We start from the raw sequence: 23,429 nt of genomic DNA, 5'->3' as shown, positions 1-23,429 counted from the left end.
CTGCCATGTCTTCAGTAGTGTCTATTCCCCAAGGCAAAGGTTCCCCCAGCTCTCATTCCACAGGTCACCTGCCGCCCAAAAATCATGGGTTTCCGCCTAAGCTTGGTGCCCAACTGCCAAATCCCAAAGCTTCTCCCTCATCGGCTATTCAGGAGGCTCAACCTCATATACCCCAGGACATCCTGGAAATTGCAAAGAAGCCAGTGACGGCGCCTGAGCCAGTTGCTGGAATCCCGTTTTCACAATTTGCTGCCCAGTTCCATCTTAAACAACATCAGGAAGCCCAGAAGCGCAGCCTCTTGCAACGGCTACGTCATTTTCGCGTCTCCATTTGTCTTTCTACTCGGTTGCTCAGGCTTGGAGCAATCTCTCAAAAAGGGTTAGTTGAAAGTTTTAAGCTGGGCGATAAGGCTAGTTTTATTTCGATTTATAATAACATCCATGATGTCCGTGAGGCATGTGAGCCCTCCACGCATGGTATCAAAAATCCTTCAGTCCTGGGACACGATTCTCTCCTCGGATTCTCTGGTACTTCCGCTTCTGATTCGGAAATCCGCCGCCCCTATAGTTTTGTGCACCAACTTACTCCAACCTCCAGGGAATGTCTACTGGAAATTTTGAGTCTGGTCCGCACGGATCCTCAATTCCTTTTTGAGCGCATTGGTAACTTACTTCCTTCTCAGCTCTCTGCGCTCGTCCCCTCTGTCCACACGCTTGAAGTCAGTGATTCCGTTTTCCCTCTCGCGTCTCGCGGAAGAACAACGCAGCCGCTATTCTCCAAGCGTACTACTGCACATGCCACTGCTTTCAAAGAGCATGTTTTGGGTTTCGAGAGGACCGATCCTCTCTCTGCTTTGATTTTTAATGTTTTTGCTTCTTCTGGGAGCACCGACTCCCGCGAGGCCCAGTTACGTTTGGATGTGTGGTCTTCCACCTGTGCAAAATTGGTATCCTATGGTGGAAGCAGTCATTATTCTTTAGTTGGCCACCTTCTGTCCGCCTGGTCTACCTCCACCGAATGGAAGGCTAAACCCAAATTTGAGATCTATTTGATGGATGTTCTCCAGAAAGGTGCTTTCCTCCTGCAACACCCAGAAACCCCACGTCGACTTGGCCACGATGGCGAACTCCCTGATCCTCTGCGAACTAGTGTTGCCGAGGAGTTTTTCCAATCTGCCGTTCGGGACCTATTTGAAGTCCTAGATGACTCGGATGGAGGTTTTCCACGTGGTGCTTTGGAGTTCGGGAATGCTGTTCTTTCTAAGCTTGGAATGACTGAGAGCCGAAAACGAGCTGTGGAGTATATAATTTTCCAGTGGTTCTTTTGTAAATTCATGCATAATGCGCTTTTATTCCCGGAGGTTCGTTTATACCCCTTATTTCCCATCCTACTGTTGCTCCATAATTTTATATTTTTCGATATCGCTCTTTTGAGGTGTGCATTTCCAGCTTACGTTTCCCGGCTTAGTCTATTGGTTTGTTACTCGATTTCCATATTTCTAAGGATGCACGAGAGAGGCTGCTTGGTCAAATTTCACTCCGAGCTCAGTCACAAGTATCTCGAGAGTTACACACCCTGTAAGTTCCCGCCTGTCTCCCTAGCATGCTCAATCCCTAAAACAATTATCCACATATTAACGTTATTATAGGCCCCAATTTTCATACTTTGACGCAAAAATCAGAATCCATATTGACAATATGCTTTCCCACCTTTGTAATCCGATTTCATCGTCCCAGGTTACCATCAACCCGCCCGTTGCGCACCCAGCTACGAAACAAAACTTACCCGAACGGTTCCTACTTTTGTCTCCAACGGATATCATGACTATTTTGGATGTTCTTTTTCCTAAGGCGCCCCCTACCTTTTTCAACTCTTCAAACTCATTCAATCATCACAATCACTCCGTTCTGTCTTCTCCTAATAATTCTTTCTTTCCACAAAATGATGCCCCGGGCCGATGTTTTGAACCAAATCTTTTCCAGGGAAGGATTGATACTTTTTCTTCTCGCTCATCCACCGCAAAGACCGTGTTCACCACTGAAATGAGTTTCCAGGATGCAACCAGGTCGTACGCAGTGCCGGGCACTAAGCCAGTAAGCCCGGTATCTCCACAAAACTCCCTCGCCAGAAATGCAGATCGCATTCGGTATGAGCTATCTGAGATCAACGAGTCGGAGGATCGCCCCACAATGGGTCGCCCATCGAGCGAGGACTGGGCATTGATCTCTGTTTCAAATGACGGGAGAACCGTTGCATTGATGCCTTCTCTTGATCAGGAGTTGGAGTCTGGAGGGTCATTCTCCAACGATGACCCAGATAGCCGTCCTGCGTCATCACTGGTAGACGACGATCGGGAGATGTTACAAAGTGCCATCGTCAAGCTGATAGACGATTTCGATCATTTGGAGGACTTTTGCCACTATGACCCGATCACTTCTGCTACTCCCGGAACAAGTGAACCCTCCCTTAAGCAGAAATTTGCTAGTGCCATGAACTATTGTCAATCCCAGGCTGACTTCGTTGGCGCCCACTACTGGTGGAATGCATCCCGACTTCTTCAAAAGGTTTACCCAAATTTTTGGGTCACCGGCGATCACTCGAAGCTTTTGATGCCCCTGTTTTCATCGTCGAGGAAATCAATCGAGACGTCTACTGCCATCATTGAGCAGTGTGAGAGTAGGATAATGGATCTTAAGCGAGCAATGACACGACTTCGATCTCTGACAGTAGAGATGATGACGAGTTTAGCGAAGCTGAGGAATAAGATGTGGTATATGAACGATGTCAAAAACTCACTGAGGTATGAAGAAGCAAGAAGTGTTGCTCTCGCGTTACAAACGATGGCTGGGCCCGCATCGATATCGCCGATTCCTGAACCCAAACCTCGCTATGGCTCAAGAACACTTGGTGCATCATTCCTTCAAAAGCCAGAAATCCAAACTATGAATGCGATGAAAGCGCCTGTAAGCCAAGGTGGCCGATCTAAATTGTCCGATGAACAAGTTGACATGACTAGCAAGTGGCTGCAGCGTTCTGGCATTGATAACTTCTGCAAGGGAGAGGAGCGAATTCACCGGTTTTGCTTGGAGATAAAGGCGGCGGTTGGGAAACTGGTTGGGGAGACAATGTACGAAACTCCCGTTTTGTGGTCTAGTGAGCTCTATCAAAAGGAACGCACCATCTACGATGCATCTGGCGGGCGACCTGTCACTGGGCTTGGCGCGTCGTCGAGTCTTCGACCGTCAAGCATTGCGAGTGAAGAGTCGTTGTACCAGGCGCCATCTAGTGTGGGTGTGGGTCTTAGGACGTTTGACCATAATTTCCGTTCTTTAAACGAAGCGCCATCAATAGTGCGCAAATCGTCGTTCCAAAGCCTTGCATCAGAAAGATGGAGATCGAGCAGGGATGCAACTTGCGGCGATACATCCTCTATCGGTGACTCACCTGGTAGAGCTATATCGACATCCGCCAGTGACTCCACGTTCTGGTCTCCAATGCACACACAAGCGCAGTCCACAACGAGCGCTTCGAGCCTCCACTCTCGACCCCCTTCGATGTTTAGTGATGTCTTGACATCGAGGAGACCTGAGCGGAATGCTCAGGGCAAAGTTGCGTTTTTGGACGAACTTAGGCAAACCCTAACGAGCTTGTTGCTGAGCGATCTTGGCTCTCCTGTTTGGAGCTGTGGTAGCGAAACCGATGCCTGGTTTTCGATTTATTTGAATCAGCCACGGATCCAAAGGCAGATGGAGAGACGTGCGAGGCTGGAAAGATTTTTAGCGGAATGTGCTTCTAGTGATGACGAGAATGGGGTCCCCATGTCTCATAAACTCAGGAGAAGCAGGTCCGCGGATGCTATTTTGCTTAGTGTTCACAAGCCAGCGGAACAGGACCTACGTACACCAACCCCTACTCAGTCATCCCCTCTTCAGGAAACACCTGATTCGTTCCATTTTGCGTATGACACTGCCTTTCGCCAGTTAATGGAGAGATTCTCGCGACAATCCAATCCCTATACCAAGCTCAAAGCACTGCAGGATTTAAGGTCACTGGTGATCTCATCGCTGAGCTCTAGGAATGATAGTCAAGCTAACGAAGGGCTCGGTGCTTTCGCCGAACCGCCATTTCCTCAATCAGATAGCGGACGATTCCAACGCAATAGCTTATCTGAAGGGTCGAAACTACCACAACCACAATCAGCTAACTACCAAAGTCCGAACCGAAACCAAACCGCATGTTCACCTGTATGGGGATCGGTAGCCTCATATTCCACTTTCCCACCATCTGAGACGGAGATAATCCTCGCGATGCGCGACTTGATCCAAACCATCCAACCAAAGACCCTATTCCGCGACCTCCAATTCATCTCAGCGTTTATCCCCTCAGAAATCCTAAACAAGACCCATAGCGGAACCGCATTTCTCCAATTTGGCCTAGCTGCATTCGCCTTGAAAGACGACGTTTGCAACAGCATGGTTGAAATTGCAGATAACATCGTCTCGCACGAACTCAGCAAACGGCATCAGCGCCATAACACACTAAACAACCACAGCCATCAGCCCACCACGGCCGCGGCCGCGGACCTCTGCCGGTTCAACGGCCTCGAGGATGCCAAATGGATGTGGATACACACGGCGCGGGAAGGAAACCCTGTCGCCCAGCGCGAACTCGCCATTCTATACCTGACGCACCCAGAGATTCTGCCGCGGGTGACGCTGCCGCTGACCATGCCGCGCAACACCTTCAAGGCAGAGATGATGTATCGTCGCGATGGTGATTCGAAGTCGGATCCGCAGAGTATGTGTTTGGCGCTGCACTGGATGCAGCTCTCGGCGGCTGGGGGGGATGAGTTGGCGAGGAACCGGTTGAGGGAGCGGGAGGAGTTTGATTTGATTGCGTGAGCGCCTCGACAAGGCAAACCAACGGGATTGTTGTATGCATGGTTTTTCATTTGTTTTCTTTTTCATTTCATTTTTATTTTATTTTATTTTATTTTGTTGTGTTCTTCCTGGGTGCGTGGGTTTGAGACTTCCCCTGTTCTATACCAGCTTGCCATTTCTTGTTACTTACTTTTTTGTTTGTCCTTTCGTTTTCCAACGTTTTCCCACGGGATTTCCTTCATTCATCATGGGTTTTTCTTGCATGTGTTTTACTTCACCCAATGTTTTCACATTTCTCTCTTTTGCCCCTCCCCTAGGTGTCGGGGAGACCGATCAATCGATCTAGATATATATTTCAAACTTTTCGTACAGTACATTTGAGTACATTTATTTCTAGCTCTCTTTGTTTTCATCCGATGGAAATAACGGTTACTGTCGGTGTTTGGCCCCCCTTTTTTATTATTATTTCCTTCTGTTTTATTCTCCTGTTTTACTCTATTTGCTGTCTTTATCATTTCTTTCTCTCATTCATTATATTTGAGTTAAATATCATGGGTGGATATTTGCCGTCTTTTTCTTTTTTTGACAAAAACAATGTGTTTTTAACACAACCCATGGTGCATTTTTTTATTTATTTTTTTTTTTTTTCATCCCATGTCATGTGTGTCTCTCTTTATCTTTTTTTACAAGAAAAAACATTCACTTTTCTGGCTTATGAAGGAAAATCTAAAGTGGAACTATATATAACTGGGGGAGGCTATCTTTGTCATTTTCCTTGAATACTGTGCCTTTTCATATTTTGAAATTTATTTTTTTCCGCTTATTCGTCGTATTGACTGATGGGTAGTTTATTTGCTGGTCACTGTGTTGTGTTGTCTGTTTGTTTGCCTTTATAACTTCTACACATCTCTTATTTGATCTGCTCTTTTTGCTCTTCCATTTTGCTTGAAGTATTGTTTTAACGCCTGTAGATATTGTTGAAATATAACATTCTTGATACAACCGACCTTGAACTTCTAAATCTATCTGTTATATTGAAGAATCTAGATACTGGTTAAGATGTAAAAATGTATGTTTTACAAGAAGAGGAAGCTGATAGAAGCTGTTGCGCTTGTTGCGCTTATATAAGAAAGCGCTTGGCTAACCAGCTACGTCATTGCAGCCGGCTTTGAACCTCCACATTCTCTTCCTCGTCCCGCTTGTATATGTAAATTGTCTGGTTGCGACAACAAAACCATCGGCCAGGTCGCTTTTTATCCTCTTGGGGGATAGCACACTCCTGTCGTAGGGAGGTTGTGTATCCTTGCTCCCTTTTCCCCGCTCTCCCTCCTGCTCTTCACGCTGGGCTCGCGCCTCTCTCACTCGCGCAACCAAAGAAAAGCTGCCCTGCCTTTCATCCGGCGACGTCCGCTAGTTAAGACCTACGTCTTCCTACGTCTTCTCTCGGAGATAGAAACAACTACAGCTTTGCCATCCATCGGTATCGGTCTTCCTTCAGACTTAGAATTTCTTGATCATCTCTATACCTAAAACTGAACCAGTGGGTCTTTGGCTCCTCCGTCTCCCCTCCTACCCCTCCTCTTTTCAGCTGCAATTTAAGAAGGGACAGGATACTATTATCCCTTGCTATGTCTGCAGCAAAGGCAACCAGAGCATTCTTTCTCGAGAATCATTGCTAATACCCCTTCGCATAGGTACGATCATGCGAGATCAATCTCATACCAACCTGCCAAGCATTGATGGGATGCAGAAGCAGCCAAAAGGTGAGGAGGCCCTTTTACAGATAAGTAGCACCTTGTGTCCTCGCCAATTCCCCTTTCGTTATAGTAAGGGTCCAAGAGATATTGACTTGCCATAATCCAAGGCATCCTCAAAAACAGGCCATGTTCCCAAGGCACCCCGCCTCAGACATCCCCAACTATCTCGGGCAGTACTATAAGCCCCCAGCCTCCCATCGACACCAAAGAGCTCACGCTTCAAAACACATTACAAAATGCGGGCCGCCCCACCACCAACCCCCGATCTTCAATATCCCGCCGCCAATCGTCCGCCTCACGCCCTAACGGCGGAATCCACACGGATGGTGGTGATGGTGAAAACTCCCCCCGTCTAAAATGGGACGAGGTAAACCTCTACCTCACCGAACAAGAGCGAACTTCAACCATGAAGATCGACGAGCCAAAGACACCTTATGCCCCCCACTATAACCCAGATGACGATGAGGATGATACCGACATGGAAATGGGTATCGACACCGACGACCTAGCCGTCGATGAGCTGGATATGTATAGAACGCGCAAGCACGGTGTTCGTGACGATGACATCCCCGGCTTAGAGCTGGGGGAGCTGGAGGAGTCTGGGTGGGTGGAAGGGCCCCCGAGTGGGTCCGGTAGAATTACACGAGATAATCGTCGCATGAGTGATGGGAGTTCAGGACGGCCGGGGAAGCATGTTGTTGTAGGGGAGGATGGGAGCGCGGACGACCGTGCTGCAGATCATCATAGTCCGGAAGCCGGCGAAAAGCATCGTGATTTCGAGGAGAAGCGGAGGAAGCACTATGAGATGAGTATGGTAAAGGGGCTACTTGGGTACGTTTTGACATTTAACTTCCCCTTTCGGGCGCGAACATTTATTGAGCTGGAGGGTGGATCGAGCATGTTTGACTTTTTTTAGTTTTTACTGACTATATCCCAGACATCCCGAAGACATCGACGCTCTTGCAGGAGATGATGACGATGATGAAAGCAATGAACAACCCCCGCCCATGCCAAAGATTCCGAATGATTTCACAAGCACTCAGTCCCAGCGGTGAAATTTTCTTTGTTTTTTTGCTCCTGCTTCTTTATATTTTCCGGCAATAAACCCTCATTCTTGTACTCGTTTCCCCCCCTCTAATCGCCGACGTCATCTTTACCGAATCGTCGTACCCAAACCGACTCTACATCCTGCGCTACTTATCTCTTCAACTGGATGTTATTATTTTAAACCAAATATGCCGCGTTGATTTTGAGAACAACTATCTGATAATAATTTCAATTATTACTTACTCCCTGCGACTTCGTTCTATCTTCTTTTTTTTTTTTTTTTTTTTTTTTTGTTCCCTTCCTTTCCTCTCCTCTTTCTTGCCCCCGCGTGTGCCCTCTAGTCCACTACCCGGTTGCTCCATTGATAAGCCAGCCAGAATGTAACGACATCTTTCTGCCTACAACCCCGTCCCAGGCCTTATTTCTAACCCCTTTTCACATTCTTATTCCAATTTTTGCCCATTTCACGCAAAGCAATAAGGGAGCTGGACAAAACCATGAGAGATGAAATCTTGAAGATTCTTTTTTTTTTTTTTTGTGGTTTGAATTCGAATGGAAAAAGAAAAAAACGACTCCGCTCTCTCTTCCTGTGCGTGTTCATCTTTCTCTTTCTCTTCCTCTCTCTTTCTTTTCTTTTTTTTTTCTCTCTTCTTTTCCGCTTTCATCCCTCCCCTCAACATTTATCTGCCCTGTGCATATGATGTGTACCTTTCTCGCCCATAGCTCGAGATAATATATACGCAGTAGGTTTTTTGACCAAACAATATATATATATATATATATATATATATATGTATCTGTATCTGTATCTGTATCTACCCCCTCCTAAGTTGGTATGGTATGGTATGGTATACCGGCCCATCCCCGTCCTTTCCCCACTCCTTTGATCCCGATTTCTCTACGCTAGAGTAAAAAATGCCATCATGGCAAAACCGGCTTGCGCCTGTGTTACTCTGATCGTTCTGGTGATGGCGATGGTGTCTCCCATATTTTGGGCTTGGGGAATTAAAGAAGAAGAAGAAGAAGAAGAAGAAGATACATGTAACAATAGAAGACAAGACGTAACTAAGGGGCTCTGGCTTGGCTTGCTTTGGGCATTCGAAATGTAGACCGTCACGTCCCAAGACCTATCCAGATCCAGCCATCCACTATTGTACTGCACTGTACTGTACATCTGCTCGTATAGCAAGGAACCATTAAATACCGTATGCTATTGGGATGGCGCGCAAGTACAGCGTAAGTAGGCCGCTAAAATAAATAACATGGTTCGTTCTGATACGTCATAAGAGTGTCTGCCCATTATCCAAAACCCTTCCACCTCTTCTGTCAAGATGCTCCAGGGCTCCCTTTTAACCTCCTTCTACTCCCTCATAATACCCGTCTACCCCTCGTAATTCACATTCATTTCTTCTTGATTAAGTAAATGGATCCGGTTCCATCGAGAAACAAAACAAAGGCAACAACAAAAACAAAAACAAAACGAAGAAAAAAAAATCTTTCTCCACTCCTTGGCCCTCCAAGACATTATATCACATTACATCTCCATCCGCCGCATAAACTTAATGGACCCATCGGATTCATACCGCACCAGGTCCCCCGTTCTGTACATCCGAACCTTCCTCCCAGGGGGCGCTATATTCGGAAATTTCGAAAGCCATTCAGGATCAACGATAAATGGCTGCGTCATCATATTTTCATTTCCTCCATTGCCTCCTCCCTCTTCTGCCGCTTCTGATACGTAGTAGCCGTGAGCTAGGATCGTGCCCTCAATCAGCAGCTCGCCAACTCCGCCAATTGGGACAAGATTGTGATGAACATTGCTCGGCTCGGCGATCCATGTTCTGCAACCTATCGGGCGGCCGATGTTGAGCCGACCGTGGTATTTTAATCGTTCCTGGTGGCGCGTGTCTGTCGCTGTGCAGCAGATGGTGCATTCCGTGTTGCCGTAGAGATGGACTAAACTGACGTGGTCCTGCCACCTCAGCAAATCGCTTATCGCGAGGCCGTCGCTGATGACAGATATAACTTCCAGGCTACGGACGGTATCTGGAGTCAGTTCACGTAAGAGGGCAGGGGTAAGGAGGACGTGTGTGGCTCGGGTAGCGGAGATCGCGCGTGGTAGATCTGTGTCCCTATCATGTTCTGTGGCATAACATACGCATCCGCCTTTGACGATTGTGCCGAAAATGTCAAAGATACTTACATTGGATGTAAGCGATGAACATTGAAAAATCCGCGATTTGTCGTTAATTTCCAGGGTTTCTGCAAGGTGGAGAATGTTGGTACATATGGCTTCATGGCCTAGGATTACAGGCTTTGGTGTGGAAGTGATGCCAGATGTAAACATGACAAAGGCCGGGTCTTGAGGGGACACTTGTGGTTCGTAAATGTCAGGCGTTGGGCCGAGCAGGTCCACGAAACCCTGTAAGTCTGTAAGTATATACTCGACTTTGCCAAGGAGCTGCTCCACTTGCGACTGGTCAGCAAAAACGAGTTTTGCCTCTATAACCCGAATATAAGGCGTTGGGTCCAGCAAGTCGATCGGAACACAGACAGCGCCGGTGCGAAGAATAGCCAGCATGGCAACAATTGCCCATTTGGATAGGCCCATGCTGAACAGTACCATTATCCCTTGTTTGACTCCAAGATCGTGGAAGTAGTAGGATAATCGTGAAGATCGATCCCACAGCTCGCGGAATGTCATGGGTCCATCCCAACCATCAGCAGCAAGGCTCTCTGGCTGACACGAGACCTGTATCTGTATCAGGTCATGAATGCATCCTTTTACGGTTTGATTCCACGGATCAATTTTATTCCAACGCTCGATTCTGGATCTGTCATAACTACAGAGCATGTCCAAGCCTGGAACGGTTTGTCGTGGGTTGGCCAAGACACTTGCAACAGTCTTTCTGAATGTTTCACATAAGCTTTGGGCGGCTGTCCCCGTCATCGACGAAGCCCGACACCTACAAACGAATTGATCTGGGGAGATGCATAGCTGGATATCGACCATCCCAGGGCACTAGAAGCCATTTGACCGGTTAGCAAGAAGAAATCCGCTAGCTATATGAAACAAAATCCATGTTACCGGATATATGTCGTTTCCGCCTGTATAATCCGAGACATCTCCTTCCAGCAGATGTATTTCTGTGTTGAAACACAAAGATGATCCCCCCAGCCCTTCCGCAGGGTATCCCCGTCGCGGCTCTGATTCTAGCTGTTCCAAAATTTCAAGAAGAGTATCTGTTGAAGAAAGATGGACATGACACCATGACTGGGTTTTTGAGTGCTCTTGCTCCTGAGCCTCGCCTCCCGGAGCAGAGGGCATGCCCCGAGTGGTATGGCTGGTGTCTACCACACCAAAGTAGACATGGTCAGTGTTGGCAAACTGCTTTAGTATCAAGGCCCATACGGTCTTATAGAATGCAAGAAGAGATAGAGAGTTCTCAGCGCAAAACGACAGAGTTCTCGAATGCTCGGTATTTCGTACATCAGCGCCTGCTTTGAAGAAACCGTGGCCGATCCTGGGTGGTACGTGGTGTTCGATGACTGGAAAAAGGCAACGAGGGTGAGGTGAAAGAACCATCACAAACGAGAGGCACGTCAGTTAGTCAGTAGATAGATAGCCAGAGACGAGATGTCTTTTGCTTTTTTGCCTTCCTTCAAAAGAAAGCCAGATGCGTATGGGCGTGATGATGATTATGGCGATGATGCGAATGACAATGCATACAGGGTGGTTTGGCTGAGACTGATAAGGCGGAGTTCGCTGCGGAGGCCAGAAGGGGAAAGAGAGAAAGAGCCGCACACTGCAAGAGAGCATGCACCGCGCCAAACAGGGAGAAAGATAGCAGCAACCTTGGAAGCAGACTGGCAAGACGTCAAACAATATGGAGCTGATGCTAGTGGAACGTCAGAACCACGCGTGGAGCCAATATCAAAACAATTCAAATTCACTCATTGGCCAGACAGGAGTTGGAAAGGAAAAGGCAGCTGGGAATGCTGTGAAATACAAGAAGTGGGACATATTCATTCTCCTGTGTTATTTGAAGCAGTTCTGATGCATGCATACCAGCACTAGCACTGGTTAGTATCCAAGGTCGTAAAGGATATCATCTCCTGGCCAGAAGCTTCCAATGACAATTGGACAGAGACAGCAATTTCCCCGCCAATCTGTTCTCTCCATGGATGCATAGATTTGGAGCGTAGAAGAGCAAATTATACTGTATATTGGCACTTGTTTCTAGGAGCACAAGCGAACCTTGGAAGCGTGGGCGGCTGTTTCTCGTAAGCGCGCGGGTAGTTCCCGGTTCGGCAGTTTGTTTACGCTAGTGCACATTGGGATAGGGGCAGTGTTTCGGGGAAGGCCCCCCTGCCGAACTAGGCAGGCGCTGGGGGCACTTTGGGCAGCCGCCAAAACTGCCAAAACTGCCAAAAGGCTGAAACTCACACTTCCCGCCGTCGTGTTTCATTTCCACCTTCACAAGCTCAAACTCAACCCGGCCCAGCCCAGCTCCTGGCGGCTCGGTGGTCGATTCTCATCCCTTTCCTCTTGGCAATTCCCACCTCTTCCCACCCCTTTTCCTGCTCCCTCTGCTCTGTCTCTCTGCCGTCTGCTCTCTGCTGTCTCTGCTCTCTCCCTTATCGCAGGCTGCGATTGAGTCTTTTCACAAGTGCATAGCTTTTCTCTGGTAGGTAAGCTCCCCAGCAATCCTACCGTCTTCGCTGATTGCTGTGTGCCTTCGCCGTTGTGACCCGTTGAATTAACTTTTCCTCACCAGGATCTCGTAATACTCACCCATACGAGTATATATAGCTTAGTTGCGTTCCTTCTGGCAACAATGTCGGAAACTGAGAAACCTGCCCAGGCCGCAGCAGCAGCAGCCGTTGCTGCTGCAGGCACTGCTGATGTCCCCGCTGTTGAGAAGGCCCCCGAGACCACCCAGGACAAACAACAGTCGGCGACCGACAACAGCACCACCAAGGCTCCTCAGGATGAAAAGAATAAACAAACGGAAAATCCCAGTACCGATGCGCCACCAGCTGCTGCCACAGCTCCAACTGCGGACCCAATTACCTCCGCCCAGCCACCCGATGTGGATGCGATCGAAGCACAGAAAGACGGCCAAAAGAAGAACGGGGCGGGATCCGAGAACAAACCTGACGAAACTCCTGTCGATACGCGGCCCGAGTACTTGTCCAAGAACCCCGCCCTCAGCGAATTTTTCGAAAAACTTGCCTCTATCCTCAAGAAGGCTGACCACAACGAGATGTGGGGCGTCACCCTCAAGGATTCCGATGACGTGCCAACCGTCAATGTGTTGATCAAGTTCCTCCGTGCCAATGAGGGTAACGTCAAACTCGCAGAAGAGCAGCTCAGAAAGGCTCTGGAATGGCGCAAGAAAATGAACCCCTTAGCCCTTGCTGAACAGGCTACTTACAGCTCAAGCAAGTTTCAGGGACTCGGCTATGTTGCGAATTACAAAGACCAGAATCAAGGAAAGGTCGTTTTCACCTGGAACATTTACGGATCTGTCAAAGATGTCAATCGTACCTTTGGCGATGTTGATGAGTAGGTTCTATCAGCTCCGTCCCTGCACTGACCAGAATCACTGACTGGCCCCGCTTCGTTTTTTTTTTTATCTATATAGATTTATCAAGTGGAGAGTTGCATTGATGGAGATGGCTGTTAAAGACTTGAAGCTTAGCGAAGCCACATCCGTGATCGATTACTCTGGCGAGGACCCTTACCAGATGATCCAGGTCCATGACTACCAGAACGTCAGCTTCCTTCGTTTGAACCCTACGATTAAGAGTGCCACCAAACAAACCATCGACGTCTTTAGCACCGCGTATCCAGAGCTCCTGAAGGAAAAATTCTTCGTCAATGTTCCTGCTCTCATGGGTTGGGTCTTCACCGCGTTGAAGGTGTTCCTCAGCAAGAACACCATCCGGAAGTTCCACCCTATCACCAATGGCGTGAATCTTGCTCGTGAATTTTCGTTTGCTGACGAGCTTCCCAAGTCGTACGGTGGCAAGGCGGATGAGCTGGCAGAAAGTGCTCGAACTGTCACCTTGAGGGAGGATACCCCTGAACCTCCTGCTCCGGAATCCGCTCCTCCAGCCCAGGCCAACCCCCCTACTACCGAAACCAATGGCTCTGCGAAAGAGGTAGCTAAGACTCCCGCTGAAGATGCCAAGCAAGCGGAAGCTCCAGTCGCAGCCGATGCCCCTGCGGCAATTTCTGAACCTGAGAAACCTGCAGCCTCTTCAGCGAGTGAAACTCCTGCTGAAGTGGCCAAATGATCTTGGAGATCTCCTTCACCTTGTTCATCCCCCTTGTGACGTTGAACTTTTTTTTTCTCGTAATTTTACTTTGTTTCATTACTTGGTCGCAACGTGTGTGAGTACTTACTATGGCTCCCAGCTCGCCGTTTGTTTTGTTGCGCTAACCTAACCAGCTCAAGCTCACCCACAGCTATAATAATACGTAGCTTCTGGTTTTGTTGGGTTTGACGAGCTGTTTTTCAACTGCTGAAAAAGACCTTGTATCGATGTTTGCGGAGAGCTGGTGCCTTTTTACTGTTCGACGAAAAAAAAGAAGTTGGCCTGAGGTTGTTTTTCTTTTCTTTTTTTTTTTCAAGTAACTTGATAGCGTATGGCCTGTTTCTTGATACACCGAGGTGCTTGCTGTTGTCCATTCCGTGATTGTTCTGAATCTGAGTAGGACGAGAGGGCTCTGCGGGCTTTTTATTTGCTTTCCGTTTTTTATCTTGAAGGTTCCCTCTCACCTGTTTCTTTACTACTGCCCTCCATGATACCATTCAAAATAACTTTTCCTTGTCCTCTTTAGTCTACTTGATCAAACTTGTATTTTTCAGGGTTTTTATTCCAACTCAAAAGTTAATTCAGTTTCTATGCTGCTCTGATACAACTCATTTATTATGCTATAATACTGTTAGTGAAGGGCTGTAAATACATGATAGGCATTGCAGATGAAGCAAGGTCAATCCGGCGGGTGATTTGCGCCACAAGCGCAATCTAAGCTTCGTTCTCCGTCCTACCTAGGTTACCAGCAACGATAGGACCATAAATATCTTCTTCATCCCTTCTCACCACGAGTGCTCGAAGCTTGCATACAGCCTATTCACATGGTATAGGCTGGCGCTGGACTGCTCAGCGGGTGGATAAGCCCTAGTTCACAGGACGGAATAAACTCAATTCACTCGCTGGTGAAGAGCTACCATCCCAGGATGTGCAACCGCTAAGCTACGCTTCTCTCACGTCCATCCAGCGCATGTCCTCCGTCGCATCCTCGACTCAGTTACGGATTCCAGAAGGGGGCATAAACTATCCTAAGATACGTAGGTGGATACGGCGATTTTCGTACTCCGGTCGCGACAGGGAATCAAAATAAATCCCCACTCCTCGAAACCAACCACCAGGCCCCCCCCGACGGCCCAGACAAATTCGCCCATTAGCTACCCCCATACACATCGTAACAGAATACCCGTCCAAAAGAAGACGAATACACGCCACATATATATAATATAGAATGTCCGTCTGGAATCCAGAAAACATCCGCGACGTCGCCGAATCAGTCGGCATCGGCGCCCTCAGCGACGAAGTGGTCGACAACCTCGCGCGCGATGTCGAATACCGCATTTCGCAGGTCCTCGAGGAGGCGCTGAAATTCATGCGCCATGCCAAACGCACGTTGCTGACGACGCAGGATGTTTCGCACGCGCTGCGCGTGTTGGATGTGGAGCCGCTGTATGGCTACGAGTCGACGAGGCCGTTGCGGTTCGGCGAGGCGACGTTGGGCCCTGGACAGCCGCTTTTCTATGTGGAGGATGACGAGGTTGATTTTGAGAAGTTGATTAATGCGCCGTTGCCGAGGGTGCCGAGGGAGATTACGTTTACGGGTGTGTATATATCTATATATATCTATGTTTTTTTTTTTTTTTTTTTTTTTTTTTTAATGAAAGGGGATTGGTATTGACATTTTGCTATTTGATACGCTTGCTTCTAGCGCACTGGCTGGCCGTCGAGGGAGTGCAGCCTACAATACCACAGAACCCGGCGGGGGCGGATTCGCGGAATCTCGAATTGGTGTCCAAGGGTCCCAATGCCAATGCCAATCTCGCAGCGATGAGCGGGAACGACAACGTCACTGTCAAGCCGTTGGTGAAACACATCCTCTCCAAAGAGCTGCAACTCTACTTCGAGAAAGTGTGCACCGCGTTCCTAGACGAGTTAAACGATGAGTACCGGCTCTCTGCATTCTCAAGTTTGAAAGACGACCCGGGCCTGCATCAGCTCGTGCCGTATTTCGTCCAGTTCATCTCCGAGAAAGTCACGCATAGCCTCAAGGACCTATTCGTGCTGACGCAGGTCATGCATATGACCGAGGCGCTGATCCAGAATAAAACGCTCTATGTGGATCCTTACGTAAGTTCCAAATCATAGTTAACGATCCAACGCCGGGCGAGCAATCCCAACAAAATACTTATTTGTGTATGTATTTATATACATATATCTAGGTCCCTTCCCTCATCCCCCCAGTCCTCACCTGCCTCCTCGGCCGCCAACTGGGTACCAGCACCGGCGCGGCCGACCACCTCGAACACTTCGCCCTCCGCGACCTCGCAGCCTCCCTCATCAGCATGATAGCGCGCAAGTACTCGCACTCCTCGCACACCCTCCGCCCCCGCCTCGCGCGCACATTTCTGAGAGACTTCCTGGACCCGGGCAAGCCGCTGGGCACGCACTACGGCGCCATCATCGGCCTGCAGTCCATCGGCGGCGTTGATGTGGTGCGTGAACTCATCGTGCCGAATCTGAAGACGTATGAGATTGTGTTGAAGGATGCGACTGCTACGACGACAGGGGCTGGCGCTGGCGCTGGCGCGGGTGCGGGTGCCAGCGCCGGGTCAGGGGTGGAGGAAACGGTGAGGAGGTTGGAGGCCGAGAAGGTTATTGGGGTTATATTGGCGGTGTTGGGGACGTTGGGCGATGGTGAACTGCATGCAGGGATGGAGATGGTGACAAATGGAGTTTCGGAGAAGAGCGAGGAGGAAGAGGTGAGGGGGAGGCTGGTTGAGAAGGTTGGGGAGGTTATTGCTGGAAGGATACTGGAGGGTGGGCAGGTGGGATTGGCGAATGTGATAATTGGGAGTCGGTGAGATGGATGGGGATTTCTGGTTGTTGTCATTCTGTCATTCCCCCCCACCCGGCTTCTTGCTCTTTATGTATTGTTCCTGGGCATTCTGGAGAGGGAAACTCCTTATTCCCCTGCTTATTGTATCTTGCTTTTTTTTGGGGGCCGCCCGCGAGGCTGACGGTGTTTTTCCATGGTGTATCGGGGACTGGAGTCTTTCTATAGATTTTCCATTTCTCTCTTTTTTTTCCCTCCAAAAAAGGTTTTTATTTCTAGTTAATTTGTCCTATCTTCTCATCTTGTGTTTGTACAGTACATTGTATATATATCGAATTAGCGGATACTAGCCCCAGTATGTCGTTTGATTAAATCTTGATCAAATCTCGTCTTAATCTTATTCATTTCTTTCCTTAACCATAAATTCTACTGTTATTCAGTGTAATTAGCTAAAATACCTATTAGATGTCAATTCAACTTGATATTTAGTGATTTTGAGGTAATATTCCCTCTTCTTATCCATATTCTCCTTCCTTCGTCCGGACGAAGGTGTGCAACAAGGTAATAAACAACAGGAATGATTAGAACCACAGATACAGGTTCTTGACCCCTGCCGTGCTGCTTGCCTGCCATTCAGGGTAGCAAAATTGGACATCGCTGGTCCAGGATCTAACAATCCGTTCTTCTTATATTCAGCTCGGAATTCGCTGATCATCTTTGCTAGGTTGAGGTTATCCTTCCCTTTACTTGCTATCTCATGCTTCAATATCTTCTCCAATCAATGCCCAGTGATCTAACCACTTCTCTAGGTTCTGTTTGGGCCGCTTGCAAAGGCTTATCGTACTTCAATCGGAACTTCATATTAGTTCTCTGCCGTTCTAGGGGATAATCGCATCTCAAGAGCGCTCAACAGGCCCTTAACGTTAAAACATCGGCTTCCTCTCGTAGCTATCTGGATTTCACTAGCAGATAACCGTTTGAAGGATTTCGCCCACTCAGTATCTTGCTAACGGCCATCAACCTTCCGTTGATATTGGTTTATCTCGTTATTATATTGTACTTGCTGCATCTCCCAATCCAATCTTTCGCTCCTAGGGTGGCGCTCGTTAGGGACATCCGGGGAAGAAGGCATCGACAAGTGCTCAATTCGATCGGGGTTTTTCATCATCGATAAACTCCGGTACATCGAGTTGTAAGGTAAAGAAAGCATAGTATCAATCAGTACCAAAGGTACCAGTTCTTGGAAGATTCCAAGATAATCGTTGATTTGGATGGGCCAATCTCGGTTGCCATCCTGATAGAATGATATCGCTATAGGAAATCGTAGAACCAGTTGATAATAATGCGAATATTTCCTCGATAACTATCACTAAATATCAAGTTGAATTGATCTCTAACAGATATTCTAGCTAATTAAACTGAATAATAGCAGTATTTATAGTTAGTTTAAGGAATGAAATGAATAAGTTTTAGATATTGTCATAATTAAGGTTGATGACGAGATTCGATCAAGATTTGATCAAACGGCATACTGGGACTAGGTAGCAGAGGGATGAATACCCTTAAAGAGAGGTCCGATAGCATATTACTTTCCTACCATCCATCTATTGCTTTGCTTTACTTTTTTTTTTTTTTTTTTTCTGCTTCCTGAATGCACGATTGTGCATGTATGTATCTATCAATATTTCTTACGCCGGGGCACTAGAGGTCTAGATATGACAGGCCTTTTAACATCGTCAATCGCAGATGATTCGCAAACAAACAAAACCAGGCCATCTCGACTGCTGCAGATCGCAGCAAGAGTTGAAAGCACCCACCAATCTCAATATAACGAAAATATATTGGGACGTACGGGCCTGTGGTTTTTCTTCTCTTCTCTTGTTTTATCCTTCTTCTTCTCCTTAGAACCTCCTCTTTCTTCTTCCCTACCGCCACATGAAGGATAACTGACACGAGGGAAACAAGTCTCTCTCATCACCCATGCGCGTCAATCTCAGGGCAAAACTAGATCCCGCAGGAGGCAGGTTGGCTGGCTGCGTTGCCCAATGGAAAAGAAGAAAGCATTGATTGGCCAGCCTGGGCGCTCACAGATACATTTTTCAGCAAATGTAAGTCAATCCCTTTGGAATTTTAGGCAATCCAATTTTTGAGCAGAGAAGAGGTTGTAGCAACATACTACTAGTAGTGTTATTTGGATGGAATTGCAAGTTGCATCACCTCACAGGGGACGGAGCCGACGAGGGTAATCTCAAATAAATAGATCATACTAGTATATATGGATACGCATGAATGTATGTTATCTACGCAGAATGCCGTCCGTTGCTTCAATTCATTTCTGCCCTGGAGAACAAAGATGCGAAGCACCAAAAATTGCGGCCAGCCATAGCGTGGGGTGATCTTTGCGGAACAACAATGGTCCGAACCACAACCCTTCTTTATGATCTATCATATACAGATCTGTACTCCGTACTCCGTACAGATCTGTACACAGATGGAAGATACTAGGAGTAGTTAATCGTACCTTCGCTGCGTATAGTTCTACGTAGAATTGATTGTCCCTTCATTCCCAGGCATCGATTAACTGTATAGGGCCTCCAAGCTTCCGGATTTATCATCTGGCTCCGAGCTGGCCCGGACGAACCCTAGGCCTCCCGCAAGTCTCTGCAGCCCAACACTGGTCAAGCGGGAGGTTGCCCAAAGCGGCTTGGTGTGACGCGGTGACTTGGAAAACGGACAAACGCCCAAGCCAGCCAGCCCACTTCTACATCAACCTCACTGTTGCGTTGTGCTTCTGTCCACATTTCTTCCTCTTCTTCACCCAACTTCTCTTTGATTCTGACCATCTCTCAGCCAGTTCTCATTGAACTTGCTGCTGTCGCTCTGTATCTCCAAGGTGTGTAGCCATCTCAATTGTTGAAATATCTCTCTCAACTCATTCTAAACTTTTCTTACACACACGCACACCCACCTGCAAAAACACACGCACACACACACACACACACACACACACACACACCGTCTCTCTCCTACAGCATTCCCTATCCAAAACACATCTGCCATTACTTCTATCTTGTTTTATTTCCCTTGCTTTACACAGTTCTGTTTGTCTTCATTTGACACACTTCTCACGGCTCTTGCAGTGTTTGTTCAAATAACGTGATTTACGTTCAGCACCCCTCGTCCGTGTGAAAGAGGACGAATTCATCTACCCAGCGAGGGATAAAGCCACCAATATAGCATCTGTTCGATGATCTGGGCGTGCAGATGAGCTGCCACGTTTGACTCATTGAAGAGAAACGCCACAATTCTCTCCATGAGCCGTAAGGATCTCCTACGATTTCTCTCGAAGCCCGCAAAGTAGGTTATATCTATATTCGCCCCTCTCTTTATTCCCTTTGCCCACCTTGGCCAATGTTACACAATACCCCTACCATTTTGTCTGGGAATTGGGAATGAATCGTGGTTCCAATTCAACTGACCTTCCAATTCATTCTTTATTCCCATTTTGCTCCTCTTCTCTTCGATCAAACAAAATCAACTAACATCGTGAATATAAAAAAGACCTCGATAACGAGCCATTCACAAACCGACACCGGAAATAGCAAACCCAACATAACCCTTTAACTTGTCATTTTCTATAAAGGCAGATCTCCTCGTCTGCTGGACCCGATACTTTTGCAGGTATCGGTATCTTGCCAGTGCGGGGGTTCATATTTCGGATTAGCCACAATTCCCCATCCTAGAGCTTTCTTCATCCCTCTTTCCGCCAGACCCCCATAACGCCTCTCTTGGGGCAGGGACTGTTACACATATCGATCTTCACCACCTTGCTGGCGTAGGCTGCTAGCTCTCATCTGCCATCGCCAAATCGGGCCTTCCTCTATCTCAGGCGGACACCGCATTGTTCGTCTGGGTGGAAGATTGTGCTTCAGTAAATAAAAGAAGTTTTCGCTCGTGTCCAGGGTCTTCTACAAAAACGGAACAAAGAACCTTCATTTCATATCCCTTTTACTTACCTTGTTCTCTTTGTTGGATTTGGAACTAAAAATCCCTTTTGACGGTTACGGATATGGTGAACATTGAGATTCCGAAGAATTATACGGCGTCACCATCCTCATTCATGGGGACGTCGTCGTTGACAATTAATCATGAGGCTACCTTGGATCTCGATTCGAGCAATGCCTTTGAAGGTGCGTTGCACCAGCTTGCTGAAGCTTCATAATACATAACCTTCCTGATGCGCTTCATTTACTGATCTTCATATATCGTCATAGGGCCCGAAAAGCTTTTGGAGGTGTGGTTTGGTCCGTCTCCTCGGGACTTTCTCGGATCAACGGAGCCAAAAGGCCTCAAAGTCGTTCCGGTAGAGATATGGAAGGATATGCTTGACCTTGTCAGCTGCAAGGTCTTGTCAATCATCGAATCCGACGATGTCGACGCTTACCTGCTCTCCGAATCCAGCATGTTTGTATTCCCCCACAAGCTCATTCTCAAAACCTGTGGAACCACTACCCTACTGTCTGGATTGCCTCGCATCCTCGAGATTGCGGCCTTGTACGCTGGTTTCCCCAAAAACACCGCCCCTGCTTCTCTTGGGATCAAGACTGCGGCTGCTCCGTACCGCGTCTTCTATAGTAGAAAAAACTTTTTGTTCCCCGATCGCCAGCGCGGTCCCCATCGTAGCTGGCGCGATGAGGTTAAGGCGATGGACCAGCTATTCCTTGGAGGCAGCGCATACATGATTGGCAAAATGAATGGAGAACATTGGTACCTCTATCTGACGGAGCCGTATACTGTGTTGACCCCACCTTCCACGCCAAGCAATGATACCGCTGTGAAGGTCCTTGACTTCCCCGAGCATCCCAAGACAATTGCCGCCTCTGCTGCGAATTCAACTCAGGAACAAGAGGAGGATGACGAGACTCTCGAAATACTGATGACTGACCTGGACGAGGAGAATGCTAAGCAATTCTACCTCGACCATGCGAGTGCGGTCGCAACAGAAGGCCATCATCGGTATAAATACCAGCGTCAAGCTAAAAACAACATCAACCAGGATGATGAACATCTGGATGTATTCAGCAACACCTCCGACTCAAGCGATGACCTGGGCTCAGATATGGATCAACAATCCTTGCCTCCCGAACTCACCACAGAAGGCCACGGTCTTGGAACCGTCGTTGCTGAATCATGCGGTCTCTCCGACATCTATCCAACAAGCAAATACCCTGGTGCGCGCGTTGATGCGTATCTATTCACGCCGTGCGGATTCTCCGCAAACGGTGTCGTACCGGCTCCCCCTTCCGACACGAACGCAACATCCAAGCCCATCTCCGGCTCCCATTACTTCACCGTCCATGTGACCCCGGAACCCCATTGCTCCTACGCCTCCTTCGAAACTAACGTTCCCCAACTCCAAAGCGGGCGCGGAGCCTCCGAAATCGTCGAGCATGTCGTAGACATTTTCAAACCGGGTCGTTTCAGCGTGACACTGTTTGAGGCTAAGAAGCGGCCTGATACCAATGCTACCAACAATAACAGTACCGATAATACTAACGATGTCAATGGTGCTGTATCTGCTTCCAACAGGAATGCAAATGGCGAAAGCTACCAGTCTCATGGCGATCAGCGGCAGCTGAAACGCAACCAAAACGCGGCTGTTCGCGATGAGAAGATGGAGCGGATCCCTGGCTACCGTCGTGTTGATCGCATCGTGCATGATTTGGATGGGTATGATCTTGTCTTCCGCTACTATGAGCGGAATGACTGGAGAGGCGGCGCGCCGCGCATTGGGGAACATGTGCTTTAAGGGAAATGGAGAATGGAGAGTGAGGGATGGTTTGTGAAATGGAAAAAAAAATTTCCTATAATCTTTCGGCTTTTGCTTTCTTATCTGCTTAGCTTGATTTCAATCTTCTTTGATGCTCGATACTATCTATGGATAGCTCCACATCTCAATGATTTCGCCTTCAACCTTGATTGTGCTTTCATTTTCTCCTTTGCTTTTCTATTGAAATCAAAACAAACTTTTTATTTGTTTTCGGGTTAATCCTTTTTTTTTTTCAATTTCCTCTCTTGAAAGGTTTTCTCTGACGAACAAAAATCATTCCACTCATTTGAAATTCAAAGCTGTTTGTTAGCTTTACACGATTTCAATCCCTTTTGCCAGCCTTCACTTGTAGGTTGAATGTCAGTCAATAAATATAAATCAATAATGAACTACTTTTTTTTTTTTTTCAAAATGTGGAGCAGAAATATATTCCATGATCAGGTAGCTATTATGCTCTTGAGGTCCATCACGTGACACAATCCGTCACGGCTTCTTTCCCCGGATTGATTTGCTTCAAGGTTCGAGCAAGCTCTATCCATACTCACTAACGCCAGCTTTCGCAGGTTCTCTCCTCATCTTAACACCTAATGAAACCCTATAGAACCATCACACAACCATCGGCCGCAACGGCACTCCTTTCACCAAGTCGTTGGTGTCAGTAGGACTGTACCACCAACCAACCGCGCAGGGACGTCCTTCTACTTCGAATCTCCCACCCTTCAAACCCTCCGCATATCGTCCAGACACCACCGGACAGCAG

The 23,429-nt window shown here is 47.7% G+C and overlaps 7 protein-coding genes across 7 annotated transcripts; 6 read left to right on the top strand and 1 right to left on the bottom strand.

The window, feature by feature from the left end:
* Positions 1–5: 5 nt before the first annotated feature.
* On the top strand, positions 6–4,902 carry HCBG_06535 (uncharacterized protein; the record flags this gene model as incomplete). Its single annotated transcript, XM_045433584.1, has 3 exons — positions 6–1,361; positions 1,469–1,578; positions 1,650–4,902. 3 exons carry the CDS (start codon positions 6–8, stop codon positions 4,900–4,902), a joined length of 4,719 nt encoding a protein of 1,572 aa, XP_045285897.1.
* Positions 4,903–6,583: 1,681 nt separating this feature from the next.
* HCBG_06534 (uncharacterized protein) lies at positions 6,584–7,693 on the top strand (the record flags this gene model as incomplete). Its single annotated transcript, XM_045433583.1, has 3 exons — positions 6,584–6,644; positions 6,746–7,469; positions 7,576–7,693. 3 exons carry the CDS (start codon positions 6,584–6,586, stop codon positions 7,691–7,693), a joined length of 903 nt encoding a protein of 300 aa, XP_045285896.1.
* Positions 7,694–9,219: 1,526 nt separating this feature from the next.
* Positions 9,220–11,013, bottom strand: HCBG_06533 (uncharacterized protein; the record flags this gene model as incomplete). Its single annotated transcript, XM_045433582.1, has 2 exons — positions 9,220–10,707; positions 10,774–11,013. The coding sequence occupies 2 exons, from the start codon at positions 11,011–11,013 to the stop codon at positions 9,220–9,222; spliced, it is 1,728 nt and encodes a 575-aa protein (XP_045285895.1).
* Positions 11,014–12,311: 1,298 nt separating this feature from the next.
* Positions 12,312–14,619, top strand: HCBG_06532 (CRAL/TRIO domain-containing protein; the record flags this gene model as incomplete). Its single annotated transcript, XM_045433581.1, has 4 exons — positions 12,312–12,377; positions 12,464–13,254; positions 13,334–14,085; positions 14,161–14,619. The coding sequence occupies 2 exons, from the start codon at positions 12,524–12,526 to the stop codon at positions 13,986–13,988; spliced, it is 1,386 nt and encodes a 461-aa protein (XP_045285894.1).
* A 618-nt stretch (positions 14,620–15,237) lies between these two features.
* Positions 15,238–17,550, top strand: HCBG_06531 (transcription initiation factor TFIID complex 60 kDa subunit; the record flags this gene model as incomplete). Its single annotated transcript, XM_045433580.1, has 5 exons — positions 15,238–15,607; positions 15,715–16,133; positions 16,226–16,863; positions 17,305–17,338; positions 17,536–17,550. The coding sequence occupies 5 exons, from the start codon at positions 15,238–15,240 to the stop codon at positions 17,548–17,550; spliced, it is 1,476 nt and encodes a 491-aa protein (XP_045285893.1).
* A 2,602-nt stretch (positions 17,551–20,152) lies between these two features.
* On the top strand, positions 20,153–20,619 carry HCBG_06530 (uncharacterized protein; the record flags this gene model as incomplete). Its single annotated transcript, XM_045433579.1, has 2 exons — positions 20,153–20,196; positions 20,487–20,619. 2 exons carry the CDS (start codon positions 20,153–20,155, stop codon positions 20,617–20,619), a joined length of 177 nt encoding a protein of 58 aa, XP_045285892.1.
* HCBG_06529 (S-adenosylmethionine decarboxylase proenzyme) lies at positions 20,399–23,061 on the top strand (the record flags this gene model as incomplete). The annotated part of the gene is made up of 2 exons (XM_045433578.1): positions 20,399–21,029; positions 21,114–23,061. 2 exons carry the CDS (start codon positions 20,909–20,911, stop codon positions 22,646–22,648), a joined length of 1,656 nt encoding a protein of 551 aa, XP_045285891.1.
* Between the last annotated feature and the right edge of the window lie 368 nt (positions 23,062–23,429).

Source organism: Histoplasma capsulatum (genome assembly GCF_000150115.1).
Source record: "Histoplasma capsulatum G186AR genomic scaffold supercont2.9, whole genome shotgun sequence".
Classification (NCBI taxonomy): Eukaryota; Fungi; Ascomycota; class Eurotiomycetes; order Onygenales; family Ajellomycetaceae; genus Histoplasma; species Histoplasma capsulatum.
The sequence above is the reverse complement of the archived record's forward strand: the minus strand, read 5'-3'. Positions and strand labels throughout refer to the sequence as shown.